Here is a 21,985-nt window from a genome sequence, read left to right as displayed (position 1 = left end):
CAAAGGGATAGTGCTGCACAGCTGAGCCGGGGATCAGCTGTGTGCCACTGCCCCTTTGAACAGCGCAGGATCATCTGTGCAGCACTGACGCTTTGAAGTACCCCCTTTCCCGCCTCTATCTGATGGGGGGAGGGGAGGGAAGTTCAAACTAGTCATTCTCTATCTGATAAGCATTTACTTATCAGATAACTGACTAGTCCTTAACATCCCTAATCTTTACACAGTATTCAAGATATGGGCATACCATGATCAGAGGGCACTACTGCTGATCCTATGGATACTGCTAAGACAAAAATCTCTTCACAACAGTGTGTGGGGCACACACATACCTATAACAGAATTTACATGAAAAAGCACTGGACCATAATGTGCTTAGCTAAAGCATTTTTGTTTTTATAAAGAGAGACTAGTTTGACTATGCAAATTTAACTCAACAAGTTACACCTGCTAAGAAAAATGGTAAGATGTACTGATATTTGCATAGCAAACCTAGACAGTTTTTTTCAAAAGACCAGGTGGAAGACAGCTCAGAGAGTTCCCACTCAAAACAGATAATTGTAATCCAAAAAATAAACATTTTTATAATGTAATATCAAACTTTATTGCTTAAAACTAATTGTCTGAAAAAATACACATGTAGTATTCAAAGACCAAAACACAAAGCCTTATATGATTGTGTAGAGAAAAGAAAAGCAAAGCAGAGGCTCAGTGAAAATGAGGCTTTATAGTTGTAACAATTTATCACTGGCATCAAGCAACTGCACTCAATACAATTCATACAGCAACCATTGTTATCTACTTGGGCACATAAGAATGCATTCATTATTCTCTTCTCAAATATACATCAGAATACTGTTCACTTTTTATTTTGTTGAGAATGGCATTAATTCTTGCACTTTGATATTTAATCTAAAATTCTTCCTACAGGAAGTTTGACAAGGCAATTACTTTCGTGAACTTTGCCCCAGAACCAAAATATAGTGCATGTGTAGGATGTAATCAAGCTTTTAAAAGAATACACAGATGTTACAAGTGTGCATTGTATGTAAAGTCTAACAGTGTTATAGAAAAGTGGGTGTTTACATACAACACCAAGAGGAGTATTTCTTTTTGCATAAAAGCCATTTTAAGCATCTGAGAGAACCCAACTACTTTATCTCTTGTTTAATAAATATTTAAAGCTGAATGACTTGTGTTTAAATAGGTAGCATCTGACTATTTCACTGGAAGTCAGAGTCATTTTTCATTCAGTACCATAAAGATTTGAATGCACGCTAATTTAAGCCTTAAAGTCAATACACCACACTTCTGTCAAGAAGCACATAATATGCAAAGCAATATAGGTCTAAGTCCTCAAGGATGGAACAGTTCTTATTAATACACTGCATCCCCAATAAAAATACCCACCTTTCCTAGGATAAGGGGGAGGATAAGAAACAAAGTGACAAAAGCAGTAGTTTTGCTTTTTGTATTCATACAATCAAGATCTAAACCTTTACAGCTGATTTCCTAAAAAACACACAAGAGTTACAAGACAAATTTAGGATACATCTTGAATCACACCTTAGTGTCCATGCAGAAGCTGAAATTAATGCAATGACCTATCCTCTATCACAGCAGCTCGTGCTTATGTGCAAATGCAAGACTGTTACACTCCAAACAATAGTAAACATTAAAACACAAGAATACTTCACAATGACAATAAACAGCAGTTAAGTTGTTTTTTTCCAGCAGTTATTGCGCTTTATTTTCTGGACAACTCTCCAGTTAAAGGCTGCAGCAAGGTCTAATACCATCCTTTTTTAGAATGCATATGTATGAGGCTTTGGTTCACAATGAAATATCTAGATGTTTTATTTAAGGGCAATGGTCACCTTACAATTCAGATAGTGGCAGACTGAGGTAAGACTAAAGCAAAATGCTGAATACAGCAATCCTCTTAGAACACAATAAAAGCAAATTCCTATAATGAGGCATCTATGGATAATCTGCAGGTGGCCTGCAAAATATTGACATTCTGATTTTGGACAAAGATCCACGGGGTGATTTGTCTTTTACAGTACTGTACAAGGACAGATTTTTCTGCTAGAAAACACAAACAGAAATAACACCTACTTAACACAATAATATATTTAGGCAATGAAGATATAAGACCTGCCTTCATCAAAATCAGAGGGAAGCAACCACTACTGCTTGTAAGTACTGTGCCAATGTTACACATCTTTCAAAAAGAAGGTTAAAACTGTACTAAAAGAAAATAAGGAGAGGCAGTACTTTTTAAGATAGGTCACTTTAAAACAATGGTTTAGGCATCATCCTTCACCTATCCTTATCTTGTACTGAAAAGAGGATTACAATTCACAGAACTGAAAACTAAATATGACGATGAAGATTGGGTAAGTTATGTAAACAAACCTAACCCTAAGACCTCTGAGCGTATCACTTATAACAATGCAAATACAGGAACAGAAGATGAGACTGATCTAGAAGAAGAACTCAAATTACAGAATCTTAGCTTGGGATAAAAAAAGTTTTCCAATGTCCAAAATAGCAGATCTGATATGAAAAGGTGCACAAATCAGTCATACTGGAGTGTACGATACTCAGATTTCAAGACAGACAACAACTATCCAGACAAGTACCAGACCTGCAGCATTTATAAAGGATTAAGAACTGTATCCCTCTGTCCTTCTATAGCAGTACTAATACCAACTCTTGGATAAGTCACTGGACTCCTATCACCAAACTGATTTCTTCCTAACCTTCCCCCACACCAGTTCTTTTAAGCACAAAATAATTTCCCATTCTAATTTGAAAAATTTATTGCAATAGCCAATAAAGTACAAACCTTAAATACAGGGGGAAAGCAGTGCTTTCACTACAAGCACCAAAATATTTCTTCTGTACATAACCAATTAAAGCCTCAGCAGATACAGTTAAGTACTGCCAGTTTTCTAAGATTGCATTTCAAAAATGTTTGCATATTCAGGTTCTTTTTCATCTTCATCAGTACACTCTATTAAGATCTTATTCTAGCTTTTTTCCTATGTTGTATCCCAAATCTATGTTCTAATTTCTATTGCAGAAGTTATTCTTCGAATGCTAAAAAACTTAAGTAAAAAGCCAGTAACAATTAAAAAAAAAGATAGCTGCAAACAGTTAATTTAGCATTCCAAAGTCCAGGCCATAGGAGAAATTATTTTGCAAAATCTTCTTTAAACAAATTATCTAAGATTTAACTAAACAAATAAAATGTGGCCTGACACAAAACAAATTAAAATTACTATATTACAGGGAATAAGGGTGGAGCTTCCATAAACAATGCACTGGCAAAATATTTTCAAAATACCCATCAACTGTCTAAAGTTATATTTCTCCTTCAAGCACTTGGGAAGATAGTCTCCTAAGTGGCAACAATTTATATCAAACTGTAGTGGCTCCCAACCTTTTTTCCCTGCCACAGTACATCTTGAGCTCCAGGGACCCTTCACACTGCCCCCAGCCAAGCAGGTGCAGGACAGAAAGGAAAGGGGAGGGAAGGAGACGACTGAACTCTGACTGGTTGCTTCTCTCCAGGAGGGAGGCAGGCTGCCAATCAGAAAGTAGCTTTCCATTCCTTGTTCTCGCATATAATTTTTCAAAAAATTCTGCAGCACACCAGAAAATTCCATGCACTTCAGGCCTCACACCATACTGGTTGGGAAACACTGAAATAGTGGGCCAAATATTCTCCCTTCCAATTAGTTTGTAAACAATCACAACTTTTCCTTTAAAATAAAGCCCAACAATTTGGGATATCCAACTTGTTGTTCTTAACACTACCAGGTATACTTGTTCTTTTCAAGTTAAAAAATAAAAAAAAATAAAACCAACTTAGCCTGGCAGTACAAAAAATAAAAACAGCATTACTGGCCTAATCCTATGGCATCAGGAAAATTGCTCATCACTTTTTCATGTATTTGTCAAAGTGTCTTATCAGTGCATATTATTATGTGCTGAAATGCAACAAAACTTTTCACAAAAATAATTTTAGGCATGTTCATACAAGAGTGTGTATATATAAAAAATTATATATAATATATGAGCTTCAACCTGTACATAGATTTTCTGAATTTGTTCCTTAAACACATCCATTCAAGACAACATGGATGACTTTCAAGGAAAAAGTGCTTGCTTAGATTTATCCTGTGTGAACATGCCTATCTTCTGTGCATTTGCCCAAGTAGAGATCTTTATGATCTTTTAAACATACATATTTCAGGAGGTAAAAAAAAAGTAATATTGCCCTGACGATGCAAAAGAACAATGCATAACTGAAGCAGCTGGGATTCTAAAGTTATCTTGCATTCTGCAGCAAACAGATTCTTAAATATTTGTTGAAAATGTATTTTTTCCATTTGTTATTGCTCCCCACTCATTAAGTTTTCTGGTCACACATCAACGGTACACAGAGGTTCACTACCAGGCTGAGCTGATTCTACTATGGTCATCTTCGGTTTCTTTCGAGTTTCCTCCTTTGAAGAAAAATTTTAAAAAATGTAAAGTTAAAACAAGGATTAACCTCCTCCCCTCCCCCAAACAAACACCTGAGCAAAGAACTGGTTCTAGTAACAAAAAAAATATGTTTGACTTACTCAATTATGAAAATGACTATTTTAGCTCATTATGAAAAAAATCTGGTAGTTACAGTAGTGTCTCATTAAAAGGAATAAGTTCTATTCTTGAGGATCTCTGTGCCAAAAAAATAAAAAGTCTGCATACAATATTGCAAAATTCTGTATATTTTATCAATGAAGAAATGGAAGGCTTCAGCATGGCAAGGAGCATGCGCCACTGGATGCACAGAGGTGGACGATCATCCTGCAGGACTCCTCTGGACAGGAACTCAAAAGTGAGCTGCACACATCCCAATAGCCAGATGTGCCCCAGAAGCACCCTAATGCCTTGCCCCACTAGTCACACTAAGATAGCTAACAAGAGGGACATAGTCTTGCATACATGCCCTAGCTCAATCCAGACAGGGGCAGGCAGGCTCAGCCCAGAAGAACCCAAGTGTGGAGGGGCTTAATGTGAGGCAATCTGGGTGCAAAGGAGAGACTGGTTGTGGAGGGTGTAGGTGGAATGGGACTACACAGGGGCGACCAGGTGAAGAGGTTGAGGTTCAGCAGAGGGAAAAGGGCAGGTGTAGCCAACTTGGGTGAGGAGGCAAAGGGGCTTGTCAGGTCAGTGCAGATGTGTGTGTGGGTGGAGCTTATCAGGGTGGGGGTTTCAGTACAAAGTGCAGTCTGGCTGCAAGAATAGGGACACAGTGGGGAGGGGGGAGAGATAAAGGCTCCTGGGAGACTGATTCTGGATGTGCAGATGCAGAAGGGATAGGGAAACAGCTCCCATTACAGTGACCCCCATGCTCTCTACAGATGAGGAACAGCAGGGGTAGGAAGATGGGTGTGGAGCTTCGTGCAGTCGGGAGATTTCTGGAGGTGGGTTTGACCTGGAAAGTCCCATCCTCCCCACAGCCCAGCTGAGATAAGCAGCTCAGCACAGGGTAATATCACCTACAAGGGCAACCCCAGCCTCCCCTACCTCCATCCCCAAAGTGATTCACCTCCCTGCTCACTGTTCTGGAAGCCCAAAACAATCTGACAGAGGGAAGCAAAGAAATCCACAGGGAATATGAATTTTGCATGTGCACAGTGGTGTAGAATTATCCAAGCAGTAAAATTCCATTTAAGTATCTGGCCTTCACTAAAACAAAAGCAACCAAAAAAACAACAACAAATGATCCTGTAGCACTAACCAAAAAAATATAGACAATATCATGAGCTTTCCTTTTGAAACACTTACTCTGGTCATCTGAAGTGGGCTGTGCCCACAAAAGCTCATGATACCATCTACATGTTTTGTCAAGCTATAAAGTGCTACCAGATCATTTGATGTTTTTTCCTTGCGTAGGCATGCCCTAAAACATTACAGGACCATTTGTTGTTTTTAGTTTTTTTAGTTACAAACTAATATGGCTACCCTCTGAGATTTTGAAACATGTATTGCCTTCACTAAGGTACTGTAACAAATTCAGAATCCTAAAAATAATGTGTGTGTTTTGGTCCTACAAGACAATTTCAAACATGTATTTTTAAGTCTGGAGTATGCACTCACCCTTTCTTGGGCCAGCTTTTTCATTTCTTCCTGTAACTTGTTCAGGATGTGCAGATTTGGCTTGTTCTTTTTGGCATACTGCTGAAGTTCTATCACACTTTTATCAGAGGTTTCCTGCATAATGTTGCCATTAGTAGCAGCAGAAAAAGAGGTTACTCAAAATCACCCTCTTGTATTTTTAAAATAGTCATACCTCACAGGTTTAAACAAAGTTTTCTTTTTTTCCTTTTTGTGAAAAGGAACATGAAACATGTCAACTGTGTATTATATGCTAAAATTTGGTTATATCATTTCAGTCTACAGTAAACAAGTGAGCTTGAGAAAATGTTGCATCTCTAAGGCTATGTCTAGACTGCAGAGCTTTTCTGGGATACCAGAGATCTCAGAAAAGCTCTGCCGCATCCAAGGAACGCATCCCCCTTTCCAAAAAAACAAAAAAAAACAAAAAAAAAAAACAAAAAAAAACAAAAAAAAACACACATGTGTTGGAAAAGGGGACTCGTTTTTTCGGCATCCCTGTAAACCTCATTCTACGAGGAAGAAGGGATGTTCCAAAAGAGGGTTTTTTCCTGAAATTTTGGAAAAGCCTCTTTTGGAAGTAATGGGAAAAAGATACGCGAGTGCTGATCTTCTGACTATTAATTAAGAAAGCAAAATATCTTTGAGGGTTACTCATCAACACAGGTAAGTAACATGCAGTGAATAAGAGTATTAAGGTTAGAAAATTATGCCAAGAAAAGGAAGAGAATGAGTAGTTTGTGGTTTTTAACTGATCAGTATCACAACAGAAAAAGCAATTTTTATAGGGTGGGTTACAAAGCAATCACAAAACCATGTTTACCTGTTTGACCATCTTGCTATTCTCTCTACCATACATACGCAATAAAGAGCCCCAGTTTTTCACATGTGGGTGCAGAAGCTGTAGGATCTTCTGAGAAGCTAGCTGTTTCCCAACTCTCTTGTTTTTACCTGTACAAATAATAAGAGACAAACACCACACTAAAACATAATATAGATGTTTTAAGTACATGTATACCTAATGGGATCAATGAACTATTATATTCTTAATACTCCCCATGATTCATACAGTAAAAAATAGAATAAGCATGACAAAATACTCGCACAAAACACTAGGTAAGTGTTGAGGAGGGAAGGAAAAAAGGAAAGATGATTTGTAAGCAAGCATAAGAAGTAAAACCAAGAACAGTACTTACACCAGCCTCGCACTGTGTGCTTGCCACAAGTCATGACATATTCACTCTTCTGATTTTTACCAGGAATCACTTCAAACTTGATAGATGTGTCACCCATTCCATGGTTTCTTAAGCACAAAAACTCTTATTGTAAGGTTAATCCAGTAAATTGCATAGAAAGACCAACTGAACTGAACAATGTAAGGTTAACATAGTTGAACCTGGACTTAGCAAGCTAATAGTCATTTTCTAGTCCAGTAAGAGGATTTTACAGCTTTGGAAAAAAAAAAATCAACATTACTGCCTCTCAAGTGACAAAGCAGACAGAGTAAGTAGCCGGCCACACTGATTCACAAGTGGTAGAAAGGTGTTTGCTGGTGTCACAATAGGAGCAGATGGGGAAGAAAGGAACAGAGGTGGTACTTATATTCTTCCCAACTTTAGTGCATCTAACAAAATACAGAATGTGCCCTTCAATAATGTTTTTAGCATGATTATGATGAGATCCTACCTTTTAAGGCACTCATGGAGAATCTGATAAGGAGACAACAATCCAGCTTTACTGGTCAGTTCATATACCCGTGAGTCCTCAATACTGATATGGTTAAAATACTACAAAAGAATCGAGAGATGTTTTTCAGCTACCAGTAAAACAAGCACAATAATGGAATTGTCCTATTGCTCAATTTCTTCTATATTTACATTTGAAAACATTACGTTTCATATTTTTTAACACAGAACATCTACACGAGACTGACATCATAATTTTTGTAGAGGCCCTATTTTAGCAAGCAAAACTAGAGACCATTTCCTTTACACTCCAATACAGAACGAGAAATATTTCTTTTTCTTCTATGTATACTGTCCTTATTCTTTTAGTTCTTCTATTTCCAGACAATAAAATGTAATTCCCAGTTCCATTTATTGGAATGTCATACATAATGAAAACATGGTTACCCAATGCAATGAAACTCTCAAACTATGATTTAATGCTTTTATATTACATTTGAAAAAAAATCATTGGACTGTCTCCTATAGTAAAATAAAAACTGGTCTTGTCTCAGTTTCTTTTTCCAGGTAATCTGTTCTGTATGGCTACGTCTACACTGGCACCTTCTTTGGAAGGGGCATGCTAATTTTGAATTTGGGAATAGGGAAATCCACGGGGGATTTAAATAAACATGACCGCCGCTTTTTTCCTGGCTTGGGGAAAAGCCGGAAAAAAGCGTCTAGACTGGCGCGATCCTCCGGAATAAAGCCCTTTTCCGGAGGATCTCTTATTCCTACTTCGAAGTAGGAATAAGAGATCCTCCGGAAAAGGGCTTTATTCCGGAGGATCGCGCCAGTCTACACGCTTTTTTCCGGCTTTTCCCCAAGACGGAAAAAAAGCGGCGGTCATGTTTATTTAAATCCCGCGGGGGATATTTAAATCTCCCGCGGATTTCCCTATTCCCAAGTTCAACATTAGCATGCCCCTTCCGAAGAAGGTAGCCTATGTGTTTTTTAGGACAAAAACAAAGTGGTCAGTGATGACTGTTCTTTAATTTCTTCTCATGATTTACTGTGTAGCTATTGAAATAACTCAATTAGGCAAAGAGTATTTTCACTATTTTAAAATTCAGATACGTCAATCAAATAGTCCTGATGTTATTCCCCCATGCCATCTAATACTTTCTGAAATTTAGGATTTGTAGTAGAAAGTTTCAGCTTGCGGATTAAGATTTACTAGCCTCTTACAGTGAAGTGCTACTATCCACTTTCTACTGTATGAACAACTCTAGAGAATATAAGCTCAGCGAACTCCAGCAAAGTGTTCCTTCTAGTGTGAATTATGCTCTTTTTATTTAAAGTAAGTAAGTATCTGTCTCTGATTTCAAGACACACATTTTTATGGATATTTTAAAATAATGGGCTCACACCCACAAGGAATGATATAGGAGGGCAGACCACGAGAGTGACGCCCAAACATGTACAAACAAGGCCAAACATGCCTTGTGTACTCTGCATGTTCCTCACTCTGGCGGTCCATGGAGAACAGGATCTTTATGTTTTCAGCTATCTCTATAGAAGTTTGGGGTGTTCTTTGCAATGCAGAGCCTGGAGGCCCTGCATAAACAACTTTAAAACAAAGAAGAGTGAAAATAGGATCAAGCTCAGGGACTGGAACCACCAGCAAGCGAGGAACATGCAGAGTACACAAGGCATGCCAACAGTGTCTAATGAGGTAGTGGAGAATGAAGTGGCTAGATAGTTTAATCAAGTGCCAGGAGATCCAGAAAACAGAGGAAAAAAGGTAGGTGAAGTAAAAACAAATATACCAGAGGAAATGAAGAAGATCAAAATTAGACTGTGATCAAAGGTCAATCACATTAGATGATATTAAATATTTAAATATCAATTTGTTGCATGCAATTGTTGTAGTTGCCACAAACACGTTATACAATCATAGCTGAAAATGAGTCACATGACAAACAATAGTCTACACTGAAAGAGTTCGAAAATTTCTGGGCTTATTAACCCTCAAGATGATGCTTCCAATGCACACACTGGTTAAAATATCCAAGGTCTGAATAGTGATGTACATCTAAGATTGTATTCAAAAGGTTTTGTGTACATTTTTATTTATGACATGGTTTACACTTCTATGAGCTAAGCTTAAACTACATGCACAGGGCTCATCAGGAGAGTTGAGACAAAACAGGCTTAGCAACTGAAGTTTGGTCTCTTTCTGAAGCCTCTACACATTTCCCCAATGTGCTTTTCAGCAAATCTAGAAACGTGAAAATCAGTAACTATCATTTCACAAATAATCAAGAATACAAGGAAAAAAGACCTCATCCTTATTAAGACACTCACACTCAAAATTAGTCTAATACTGACATGGTAAACAATCTAGAGGTGGTGGGGGGGAACCTAGGACCACATACAGGTACCATCTATTTGATAATATAAGGAAAAGCACAAATACTGACACAGTTTCTTCCTGAAAACATGACAGACTCTGCTTCAGTAATTAGGACAGTCTTTTATAATACTGAAGGAGGAAAAAAACAAGTAGTACAACCAAAACAAAATAACGTTTCATGTTTAGGGCTGGAAAAATCCATTTCTCCATGACAAAATCCCAATTTGAGACTTAGCAGAATGTAAGTTTCCATTGACAGACTCCCAAATGTTAAATGAATTGAAATGGATTCATTGTTGTCTTATGAAGTCAAACTAATGGCTTCAATTTGTCTTTTTGCTATTGCTTCACTTTGCTCAAAGCCACTGAGTGAAATTAACCCACACTCTGATTAAATTTCATGTCTGCCATTCAGAGGCTTGTATATCCAGTAAAACTGTTAAGACTGTTAGCTTTATGAAGTTTCTGAGCAGCATCATAAACAACACTAAAGAAAGCACTATAAGTTACCCATAGGTAAGGAAAGCCCACAACATTGGGTTGAGAGGTAAGGGAGGTGAAACAACAAAAAAAACAGACTCATTTCGCGTTAATCAGGAGACTAATCAGAGGAATAAAGCTGTCAACTTTATCCTTTCAGCAACTGAAACAGATTTGGGAGAGGCTTCAAAATTTATGAGAACTGTTATAAAAGATTACAGATCCCTTTTCTCCTCACCAATAGACAATACTATGGTAGAAATCCCAGCAGCCAAGGCTTGGAGCAATCTGCATTTCCCACAAGAGTACTGATACTGGATCTTGCCACAGAATTCTTCATTCTCCTTGGCTACATCTAGACTGGCATGATTTTCCGGAAATGCTTTTAACGGAAAAGTTTTCCGTTAAAAGCATTTGTGGAAAAGAGCATCTAGATTGGCACAGATGCTTTTCCGCAAAAGCACTTTTTGCGGAAAAGCGTCCGTGCCAATCTAGACGCGCTTTTCTGCAAAAAAGCCCCGATTGCCATTTTCGCGAGCGGTGCTTTTTTGTGCAAAACAAATCTGAGCTATCTACACTGGCCCTTTTGCGCAAAAGCTTTGCACAAAAGGACTTTTGCCTGAATGGGAGCAACATAGTATTTCCGCAAGAAGCACTGATTTCTTACGTGAGATCATCAGTGTTCTTGCGGAAATTCAAGCAGCCAGTGTAGACAGCTGGAAAGTTTTTCCGCAAAAGCAGCTGCTTTTGCGGAAAAACTTGCCAGTCTAGGCACAGCCCTTTAGTATAACTTTTTCATTATAAGATTGTTACTATTAATGTCAACCCTTTAAAAAAAATCTTCCATCTGAATGGGAGACTGGTTACTATCACTATGTAGCTACCATTCACAAACCCTCTGACTTTAGGCATCTAATGCTTTTTAAATTAAGATCATTTTACAACAGTAAATCAAGTTAATTTATACCTCAAGTTCTTCACTGTCTTTGGGCTTTTCCTCAGAGGTCTGTTTAACAAAGTCAGGAATGAGGATTTCCAGTGTAGCTCGAGCTGTGGGAAATGATTTAGTGTCTTGGTTACACTTACTGTATTCAAAGATTATACAAAGGCATGTTTATGAAAAGGAAACATCATTTCTAAAAGAGGGGTAGCTGTGTTAGTCTGAATCTGCAAGAACAACGGGAAGTCCTGTGGCATCTTATAGATTAACAGATTTATTGGAGCATAAGCTTTCGTGGGCAAAGACCCACATCATCATATGCATGTAGTGGAAATTCCAGAGGCAGGAATCAAAGTGGTAGCATGCCCACATTGGGGAGTGTGAAGGACATCAGGACTGGAGTGAGAGAATGTACATCAAGGCCCCGGCCACCTTCCACAGGACTGGGAAAAGGAGCACTACCCAGTCTGTTTTCTTCCCCACTGCTGCATACCCAGCCTCTATGTAGTATACAATTTATTAATTTATAAGTAGTACAGAGTCTAAGCACTGAATGTTATTTAAGAAAATATATTTAAGCTTACTGAGTTAACATTACAAGACTTATCACTATTAAGCTATATCTTAACTAACAAATAATTGTTTTGGGCAAAAACCTGAGTCACAAGAGAGATTAAGTCAAATTTTCAAAAATGCTCAAATTCCATTTTCAAAAGTTACACAGAAGCTCAAGTCACTAGAACTAAGGCCAGGTCTACACTCAGAAGTTGTCTCAACATAGCAATATTGGTTAGAAGTGTGATGCTTTTATGCTTGCTATGCCAGAAAAAGCCTGAGCGCACATGAAATTATACCAGCCAAAAGAAGAAAAAAAAAAGTGCTTTTGGCAAGAGTAGTTTATTTCGTTTGCCAAACCAGCTTAAGCTGTCTCAGCAAAAAACATATTTTGCTGGTATACCAGCATATGCATTAAGAAAATTGTGTTGGTATAGCTCTAAAGTTGGCAATGGTTAAAGTGTAGCCAAGCCCTTAGTTTCCTAAATCACTTATTCATTTTTCAAAATATTTATCTTGTTTTTGTTCTGAACCCTGAAGCCAGATTCTGAAAGCAGCAGCAGGCCTCTAAAACATTCAAATATAGCAGGGGTGGGAAATAATTTTTTGCCAGGGACCACTTCAAAAAATGTTTGAAGTGGCGCTGGACCACTCCGGAAGGGGAGAGGCTTCAGACAGAAGAGGCAGGGCCAGGACCAGGATGCTTCTGGGCTTGCCCATCCACAGACCACTAAGCACCCATGCCCCTGGGTGGTGGAAGGAGACTTCCAGTGCTCCCCCACTGCCAGGCCAATCAGGGCCTGGAGGCAGGGGAGCAAGCGAAGCCTCCTCCCAACCTGCCAGGAGCGTACGGCACTTCTAAGTGTCTCACGTTCCTCACAGGGCAGGGGTAGGTAGGAGGAATCTTCGTGAGCTCCTCCTGTCCCCAGGCAAATCAGGGCTTGAGGGCGGGGGAGCGTGCAAAGTCTCCTCCCGCCTTGCCTGGAGTGTGTGGCACTTCAAAGTGCCGCATGCTCCTGGCAGGGTGGGATGAAACTTTGCGCGCTTCTCCTGCCCCCAGACCCAAACTGGCTTGGGGGCAGAGGAGCAGCAGGGCCTGTGCAGACCAGATGCGGCCCACGGAGGCCCTTTTGCCCACCCTTGAAATATAGGGATGAATACAAAATTCTAAAGGTATCTAAGCCCCACTCATGCAGAACTTAGCCCCACTTATTACAGAACAGTCTCAACATCTTAAACAACTGAAAGCAACTAAAGAGCAAATGGTAGCCTTTGGAAATTGGAACAGTGAGTTATGCTAGGTTATGCTACCCAAGCAAGAATAAAATGACCAGAGAATTTTACAGAAGACCAAGAATTGGGTAATTATATTTTACCTTTCACCCTCTCTAGTCTAGATATTAAAACTCATGAAAACATATCTTTTCTAGAAAGAGAATTACTTCATATCTGCTAATTAAAGATACAAGATCAGTATTATGTTAAGTGTCTGAAACTTCTCCAGTGTTTCTATATCCTGCAGTACATTGCTTGAGACAGGATTCACAGTAAATTTAAGTCCCTAGATTAACTGTTAACCATTTTCAACAAAAATGTACACGAATACATCTCACTTGAGTATTGAAAAAGAAATTTAATCTTACTCATTGCTACACCAAACATCTCCTAGCCAGAGGTACAAGCAGACAAGCATAGGATTTCAATGGAAGTATATATATTACCAGCTTTATTCTTGGCGAGTTTTTTACTGCTTGCAGTTCCTGCCCCGTAAGTCACTCCATCAATAATCACTGAGGCTCCAAAAGGCTCACTTGGGTTCTCTTAAAATGGTGGACAAAAATGGTTTTCAAAATTCTAATCTTTTTAGCACAAACAAACATGAAAAAAAGACATACCCTAAAATAAAATCATCAAGAATATGAGAATGCTCTATACTTGTAGATTTGTTCTCTCCTTCAAGGTCTTGAAAATAATGGTTCTATAAAAATTACTGCTCACCTGTTTATATATAAACATATGCATCTTTTCTCAGAAAGGAAATCTCAAACACGAAATCATTGTCATCACATGTACTTGTTCAGAATTAAAGTATACTATGACGGTGGTAGTAAATTATGAGCACTTTGTTTAGAATTTGTCAACATTCAGGTTTTAAATTCCATATATTTTGGAGTGACTTTCATAGAGTTTTAACATGAAAAGTAATCATTTTAAAGTGAAACAGTATCATAGTGCTTTCTGAAGAATTAGAACTCTGAAACTATAAATGTAAAGTAACAATTTTTATTTGTTACCTAGAAGCTGAATATCAGATCTTAACATTTTAACATCTGATGTTGAAATACAAAATACAAACCTAATAGGATTAACTCTATGTATGAGAGAAGAAAGGGGTCTTATTTCAACAAACATGATCTAAATGGCTTGTTTATAGGCCCACCATAATGGAAGGGCATGGAATTCTCTCTCCAATAATACATGTGATGAAACGGATTAAAGTAGTGACAAGGAAGCTTTATGCCTTTGGTGAGGCTGACTGGATTGTGGCTGGATGAAGCAAGGAAATCTAGCAACTATCCATAGTGAAAAGGTAGATGGTTCTGGTATAAAAATTGTGAACTGCTAATTATGAATAAATTAATTATCTGACAAGGGCAACTGAAAATTAACTCATTCAATGACAACCCTAAGGATGGATCCTAAGGATATTTCCTCCCCTGGATCTTTGTCCATCTTGGAGACTCTCACATGGTAGATAAACTACATCAGTTTTCATTTCAGAGTATTTTTCCAGCTCAAAGATTTAAATAACACTGCTTCTGTACTGCATGCACACACACCCAGATAAGGGAGCGGTAAAAAAGAAAATTATGCTACTTTTGTTGTAAACACTAGAATTTGGCTTACAGTATAACTCTAAAGATGCTTACCAGGAAAGTCTCCATTTCTTGCTGCTTTTCAAAATCCCCAAGCATTCAAATAATTATCAGTGAACAAAAAGTATTGTGCTCAAGTTAGAATTCATTACAAACTTACCACATTCAAAAAAATTGTAAACAGGGCGGACCTTTAGGACTCGTTGCATATATTCATGCAGTATGCAAACTTCAGACTTCCCATTGGGATTAATAACAAACTCTGGGAAAATAAAGACATTTCATTTAAGTAATTCCTGTCCCTTGAAAAACTGTCTAAAAACCTCAAAATTGCAAGCCACTGACATAAAAGTGTCCTGCTCACAATCATTTATTCAAATGCATGAATCTCAATATTATTATAAATGCAGATTACTCAAACATGAATCACTAAAAGTCCAGAGTCCATTTTAAGGGCCTTTAAAACAATTACTATGAAAATAAATTTCTGAATAAATTCAGTCAAGATTGATAAATACATTATTCTAATGAATCTATTAAATATTCACTATGCTGCAGACACTGATGTTTCCTGATATCCAAGCATGGAACCACAGAAATACAGGGCTGGGAGGAACCATGAGAAATCAAGTTCATCCCTCTGTATTGTGGCAGTGTCAAGTAAACTTAGACCACTTTTTAAAGGTATTTGCCCAATTTATTTTTAAAAACTTTCAATGATGGAGACTCCACTACCTCCCTTAGAAACCTATTCCATAACTTAAGGATGTTAAGGACTAGTCAACTATCTGATAAGCAAATGCTGAACTAAACAGTCAGTCAACTAGCTGATCTCCCCCTCCCACCCCCACTGCCTCTATCACAGAGTTGCAAAGGGGCGGAGGGGAGAGAGGTACTTCAAAGCAGCAGCACAGCACAGTTGAGCAAGGGCTCAGCTGTGTGGCATTTCAAAGGGGCAGCCACCACACAGCTGATCCACAGGCTCAAATGTGCAGCGGCTGTCCCTTTGAAATGCCATCTCCACGTTTCAAAGGGGCAGCGGTATGGAGCCCGGGGTCAGCTGGGGACTCCCCAACTGACTCAAGATTCTAGGGAAATGCCATGTGGAGCATGCGATCAGCTGGGGACACACCAGCACTGCCCTTTTGAAATGCCGAGTCGGTGATCCCCAGCTCAGCTATGCGGCACTGCCCCTTTAAAACGCAGCGTAGAATGGAGCCCGGGGTCAGCGGGGGATTCTGAGTCCCCCACTGACCGTGGGCTCCATGGCTTTGAAGTGCATAAAAGCCCCCACTGGGGACTCTTGTACATTTCAAAGCAGGCATGCCAAGTGCAGCCCAGAACTTCCTGCTGGCCTCAGGCTGCAGGTGGAGTTCTGCATTTCTCCTTTGAAATGTACAAGACCCCCAGCTCTTGAGTACAATGTTGGAGTAGTCAATGGAAATTCCACTGGCTAGTCAACTAGTCAATTAACTACAATTTAACACCCTTAGCTTAACTAGACTTACAGTTAGGAAAGATCTTCCTAATATCGAACTTAAATCTCCCTTGCTGCAGTCCATTAGATCTTGTCATGCCCTCAGTGAACCTGGGGAACAACTGATCACTATCCTCTTTATAACAACAGCCCTTAATACACTGGGGGACTTACGTCACCCGTCAGTGTTCTCTTTTTCAAACTAAACATGCATTTTTCAAACCTCTCCTCACAGGTCAGATTTTATAAACTTTTTATCATTTATGTTGCTCTCCTCTGGACTTCTTCCAATTGTGGTGCCCATAACTGGACACAGAACTCGAGCTGAGGCCTGACCAGTGCAGAGTGCAATAGGACAATTACTTCTTGTGTCTTCTATACAAAAGTTCTGTTATTACATCCCAAAATCGTAACATTCTTTTTCATACTTTATCACAGTGACAACTCATTCAGCTTGCAGTCCACTATAACCCTCTGATTCTTTTCAGCAGTTCTATCACCTACAGTTATATACCCCATTTTGTAGTTGTGCATTTGATTTTTCCTTTTTATCAAACTCAAACACCTCAAACCACTAGCAAAAAAGTTACTAACCTATTTTATCTGCTATAGGAAATGTATGTATGAATCCATTCTTTACCCTGCTGAATGTAGGCTTCAAATCCAACTAACAAAAGTGAAAACCATATACCCTATCCCCCAAAGTGTGCCTGCAAGAAGGCTGAACTTCTCATGGGAAGAAGCAAAATATTTCTCCGCAATGGAAACAGCTGTTTGTTGGACATAAAAGAAAAAATACACTATCCATGAACTATCCTAGAAAGGGAGACCACAGTTAAATTTAATTAAAAAGGGACTTTTGTTCCTTATGCATCCCCTGAAACAAAGGACTTCTTCATTTATCCCACTGAAGCAAACAGCTTTAGTGTCACCACCAGGAAAGGACTGTTTGCTTAATCATTCTGGAGTAGAGAAACTGCACTTTACTACAAAACAATGTCAGTATTACATTACATAAAAATGTAGAAGGAATTAAGACAACCATTTACTGAAAAAGTCTGATCAATAAAGAAATTGTTAACATGATAAGCGTGTTGCCTTGATATTTTTGGGGGATGTGAAGCCTGCCAAATGTTGAGATGCTGGATTATTCACCCCCACAATGGCTAAGGATTCTGCAGCCAATCAAATTAGAATTTAGAAGGACTGGCCCCAACTCTTAAAGGGATATGCAAGTTAAACTTTGGGTTTTTTTTGTTTTGTTTTTTTAAATCAAGTTTCCCATGTTTTGTAGGGTTTTTTTTAAACAAGTTGTCTGTGCTCCCTTGCTGATGTTTGTAATTTTTTTTCCAGAAAAGTTGAAAATAGGTGGACCCAAAAGCAATATACATATATACTCATTGTAGTCCTCCCACTCTGCTCTCAGGGCAGAGACCTGCCTTATGCCTCTTCAGTTTCAGTTTTGCAGCTGCAATTACTAGTAAACACTGCCTTAGACCAAGGAGGCAAAATGAGTGCTTAGAGAGAATTGGGCAGGGCAGGGGAGATCTTGTGGACTGGCCAACTTCCAGATCCAACTACTTCCTTCTGTGGGATCTTTTTAAGCCCCTTTCTTGGGCAGTTCCACAGTCTCGGGGAGACATGGAGAGGAAAGAAAGGCTGCCTAAACACTCACTGTGAATACTGATGCTAACCACTATAATGGTGCCTCCCCAAAGATTATAGGATCTTCCACAACTCCTTGAGGGACAGCAGAGTCTAAAAACAGTGCTTAATATCAAAGGGCAAATCTTCTATGTCCTGCTGCACTTTAGGAGCAATGCCCAAATTCTGCAGCCAGGAAGGTCTTCTCATGGTCCTAGACAAGACCATATCTGTGGCTGAAGTATCTTGGACATCCCACGGACAGCAATGAAGTTTTAGTCACCAAACAGCCTTCAGTGACAAATGCCTGAAATTCTGCTCAAGGCTTCAGATAGCTGGTCTGCAAAAGTAAGACATGGCCATCCCATTCACAAAGCTGTATTTTAACAGCAATGCTTGCTGGTTAGCAATTTGCAAGGAAAAGGAGATGCAAATCTTCCTGTCCATCAATCTATTTGTTTAAGAGTCCTTTTTCTTGGGAGTGGACTTAAGCCAGTCTTGTTCACCAGAGCTTTGACCAGTGACTCTAGGCCCAGAAGGGAGTGAAAAAGCCCAAATTCCTGTATCAGAAAACAGTAATGCTTCTTCATGAGCTTTATCATAGATGATATTGAAGCTAACACATGCTCTAGAACAGTGGTTCTCAAACTTTTTGGGCTCCAGAGCCCTTTACACGCATAAAAATGTATGCGGAGCCCCAGAGGGGTGTGTTAATTGCCTCAGTTCAAGGTGATTCTCAATTGTGCTTTTGAAGGCTTTTCAGTTTGTCAACCTCACGGAGCCCCTGGAGATGTCTCATGGAGTCCTGGGGAAGGCAACTCTCTCAGGGGCAGCCTACCGTCGGATATTGGTTAGCATTTTACTTCCCCTAACCCCTGCCTGGGCCTGAGGTGGACCAACAGTCAATGCCACAGACCTGGTTAGTGCTCTCGCCTTTGAGAGAGATGAGGAGTGGGCCTCCACTACCCATGGTTACCATGGGTGCTACAGCATGGCCAAGGCTCCCATCCCAAAAATGGGAAAAGCATTGATCCTGGTAACCACATGACTTCACAAACAGCCTCTGAATGCCAAAGTCTTAGGTTTCAGGGGGATAAAGATGGGACAAGTCCTGCATATGCAAGCAATTGGTCTGATCAGTCCGTAGCTCAGAATGAGGAGAAAGATGGCACTGATGGTGGAAATGGTACCAAAGGCATCAAACATGCCTCCACTGTTTCCAGCACTGGAAGTGATATTGACTCTGAAGTGGCCATGTCAAAGTAAACCAATAGTGCCAAATTACAGGGCAGTGATAGCTACTAGAGTAACATTGGCAGCACTAGTTATAAGAGACATTAATGATGCCTGGAAGATCATTTGTACCAAGCCCAGCACCAGCCCCACTTCCACTCACTGTAAAAGGGAAACATCAGTGTACAATGTTGACAGACTCAGAAGTTCAGCTGCATGCCCAGGCAACAGGGATATTAAAGCCACAGCCCTGATAAAATTGATGTAGGTTGGAACAAAAGTAGAAAAGATCCTTTGCTGACTGAGACACTACTACAAACAACTAATGCTTGCAACATTACTGGTACCAGATGCAACAGATGCCCTGGGGCTGAAAACTGTCAATGATATGGGGTCTCTGATTTTGTATAATACCAAGGTATGATTGATGAGACCTACTATAATTCATGCAGCATAGCCACCCTGTGCCAATCTGTGCCTCATTTGGAATAAGGAGATGAACTCCAACACATCCTGGAGCTGCCTCAGTCAGTCTTATGCAACCTTGCAACATGGAACGACTTCTCCATCTCTTTATAAAGGCGTCAGCTTCGCCTGGGCATAGCAAGCATTACGTGTAGGAATTGATGTTGGAAGACCACATCCCACACACATGATAAACAACGTTTAACCCCCATTGAAAGCATCACCAGGGAAATATTTAAACTACCATTCATACTAAATCAAACATTATGGTATATTAACTATACGCAATAAGAAAAGTCATTACAACTTAGGGACTGTGAAATGAAGATCTGGCTCCAGCCATAGATGGTAAGAAGGAACTCTTTCCTCTACAGATATTTACAGGATGAACCTCTGAAATCTGACACTCTGGTCTGACAACCTCTGTGGTCCAGCAGGACCAAGATCTTGCTGGATCAGAGAGCTCAGTTGAGAATAAGGGTCAGGAGCCCTGTGGGGGAAGGTCGCCAGTTTGTCCCCCATTTTGATTTTTCCCTTTAAAGACTGTGGTCAGCCTCCCTGTCACCATGCCCTGCTTGGAAAAGTGTGGTCACCTGACCCTAAACTGCCTGACAACAAGGGGGCATCATAAAGGGTGTTCACCCACTCCTCAGAGCTCTCTGTATGCACTTGCTCTCTGTGCAACTCTGTGGTGTTGGAGCAACAGCCTATTTGTAGGGTCCTTCAGGCAGCAGCAATAGGCTGTATGGTTTGATAGACCACCAAAGGCAGGAGTCTGGCTGCTGCCATTTCAGAGACTGGAAGTCTCCCAACAGAAAGTGTATCTGGGACAGTCATCTGTGGTGAAGCAATCCTGTGTCCCACACCTGTAGCAGTTGCTGATGCAGAGGTTATTCATTCTCAGTTAGAGTGACAGCAGTAAGGCCAGGTAGCTGGATCTCTCTCCCATCATTCATCTTTCAGTCTGCACACACTACATGCAGGACACAAAAGAAAGAAAGAAGAGAAAAGACCCTTTACCCGCCCGATCCTTCACATCCTTTTCTCCATCCCAAGACAGCCATCTACCTTCATCCTCAAACACCAAGTGGTATGTCCTCCTATTATTTGTATTGTGCCCAGGTTTGTTTATTTGCATTGTAGGTTCTGGCTTCATGGCATTGTTTTGTTATGAAACCTGGATTTTGTGTTTATTTTTTTACGTCAGTGTTATTATTTCAGCCATTTTGTGTCGCACTTGACTAAATCCTGGTGACAGAAATACAGCAAGGGTGGAGCATCTGTGCTCACACTAACAAGATCAAGTCCTTGTCTAACAGCCCCTGCATGGGCTCATAACTGGAGTGCAGCCCAGGCCAGGATCACAGGGAGCATAGCCCCAGCCTGGGCTAATGGCAGTAAGGCCGGCACTCCAGAGCAAGGCTGACTGCCAGGAGTGGAGCCTTGATTTGCCTTGGTCTGGCAAACTCGCTGCTTCAGGACTGCTCAGGTCCCAAGGTTTCTGGACGAGGGAGGTCCAATCTGTTGGGAAAAATCTCTGGCTCCATGTTGCACATGCACATACCTAAGGGAAATACATAGCTGTATCTACTCAAAGAAGAAAAGTGTACACCATATTAAGTAGGGATGTTTGCATTTAATCATGTACACTCCGTGCAGCTTCATCGGGGCTCTGCATCACTCTGCACCAGGCAGTCCAAGCTGGTGCTCCAGTGCTGTGCTGCCAATCCCCCTTTCCCCAACATGGCTGGAGCCCCAGTATCAGCTTTCCATTGTGGGGTGCGCAGATCCAGGTAAGAACCCCTATCCCCCTCATGCCCAGACCACAAAGCCCCATCGCCCTCACACACATTCACCTCCCACCAAGACCCTGTATCTACAGCCTGCTCCTGCACCATCCCTTCCTGCCCAGATCTTGCACCTAACTTTGAGGATATGTGCAAGGCATCCAGAAGAGAATTGACAAGCCTCCCACAGCTTGGAAACAGTGCCAATTAGGGTTACTGAGCACAACAAGAATGGAATCTTCTGCTCTTTCTGGAGCACAATGACTCCTCTTTT

The 21,985-nt window shown here is 40.1% G+C and overlaps 1 protein-coding gene across 8 annotated transcripts in view; it reads right to left on the bottom strand.

Moving 5' to 3' along the window:
- Positions 1 to 372: 372 nt before the first annotated feature.
- DGCR8 (DGCR8 microprocessor complex subunit) overlaps positions 373 to 21,985 on the bottom strand; it is a 52,765-nt gene continuing 31,152 nt past the window's right edge. For all 8 annotated transcript variants that reach the window (XM_075898342.1, XM_075898344.1, XM_075898346.1 and 5 more), the window contains 8 exons: positions 15,266 to 15,367; positions 13,951 to 14,049; positions 11,702 to 11,784; positions 7,861 to 7,961; positions 7,371 to 7,477; positions 6,998 to 7,125; positions 6,157 to 6,270; positions 373 to 4,514 (listed from right to left, as the gene is read on the bottom strand). In XM_075898342.1, coding sequence (XP_075754457.1) covers positions 4,431 to 4,514; positions 6,157 to 6,270; positions 6,998 to 7,125; positions 7,371 to 7,477; positions 7,861 to 7,961; positions 11,702 to 11,784; positions 13,951 to 14,049; positions 15,266 to 15,367 — 818 coding nt within the window. In that variant the 3' untranslated portion in view covers positions 373 to 4,430. The remainder of the gene's footprint in view (positions 4,515 to 6,156; positions 6,271 to 6,997; positions 7,126 to 7,370; positions 7,478 to 7,860; positions 7,962 to 11,701; positions 11,785 to 13,950; positions 14,050 to 15,265; positions 15,368 to 21,985) is intronic.

This window comes from Pelodiscus sinensis, chromosome 15 (genome assembly GCF_049634645.1).
Source record: "Pelodiscus sinensis isolate JC-2024 chromosome 15, ASM4963464v1, whole genome shotgun sequence".
Taxonomy (NCBI): Eukaryota; Metazoa; Chordata; order Testudines; family Trionychidae; genus Pelodiscus; species Pelodiscus sinensis.
Note: the sequence above shows the minus strand (reverse complement) of the source record. Positions and strands in the feature narration are given on the sequence as shown.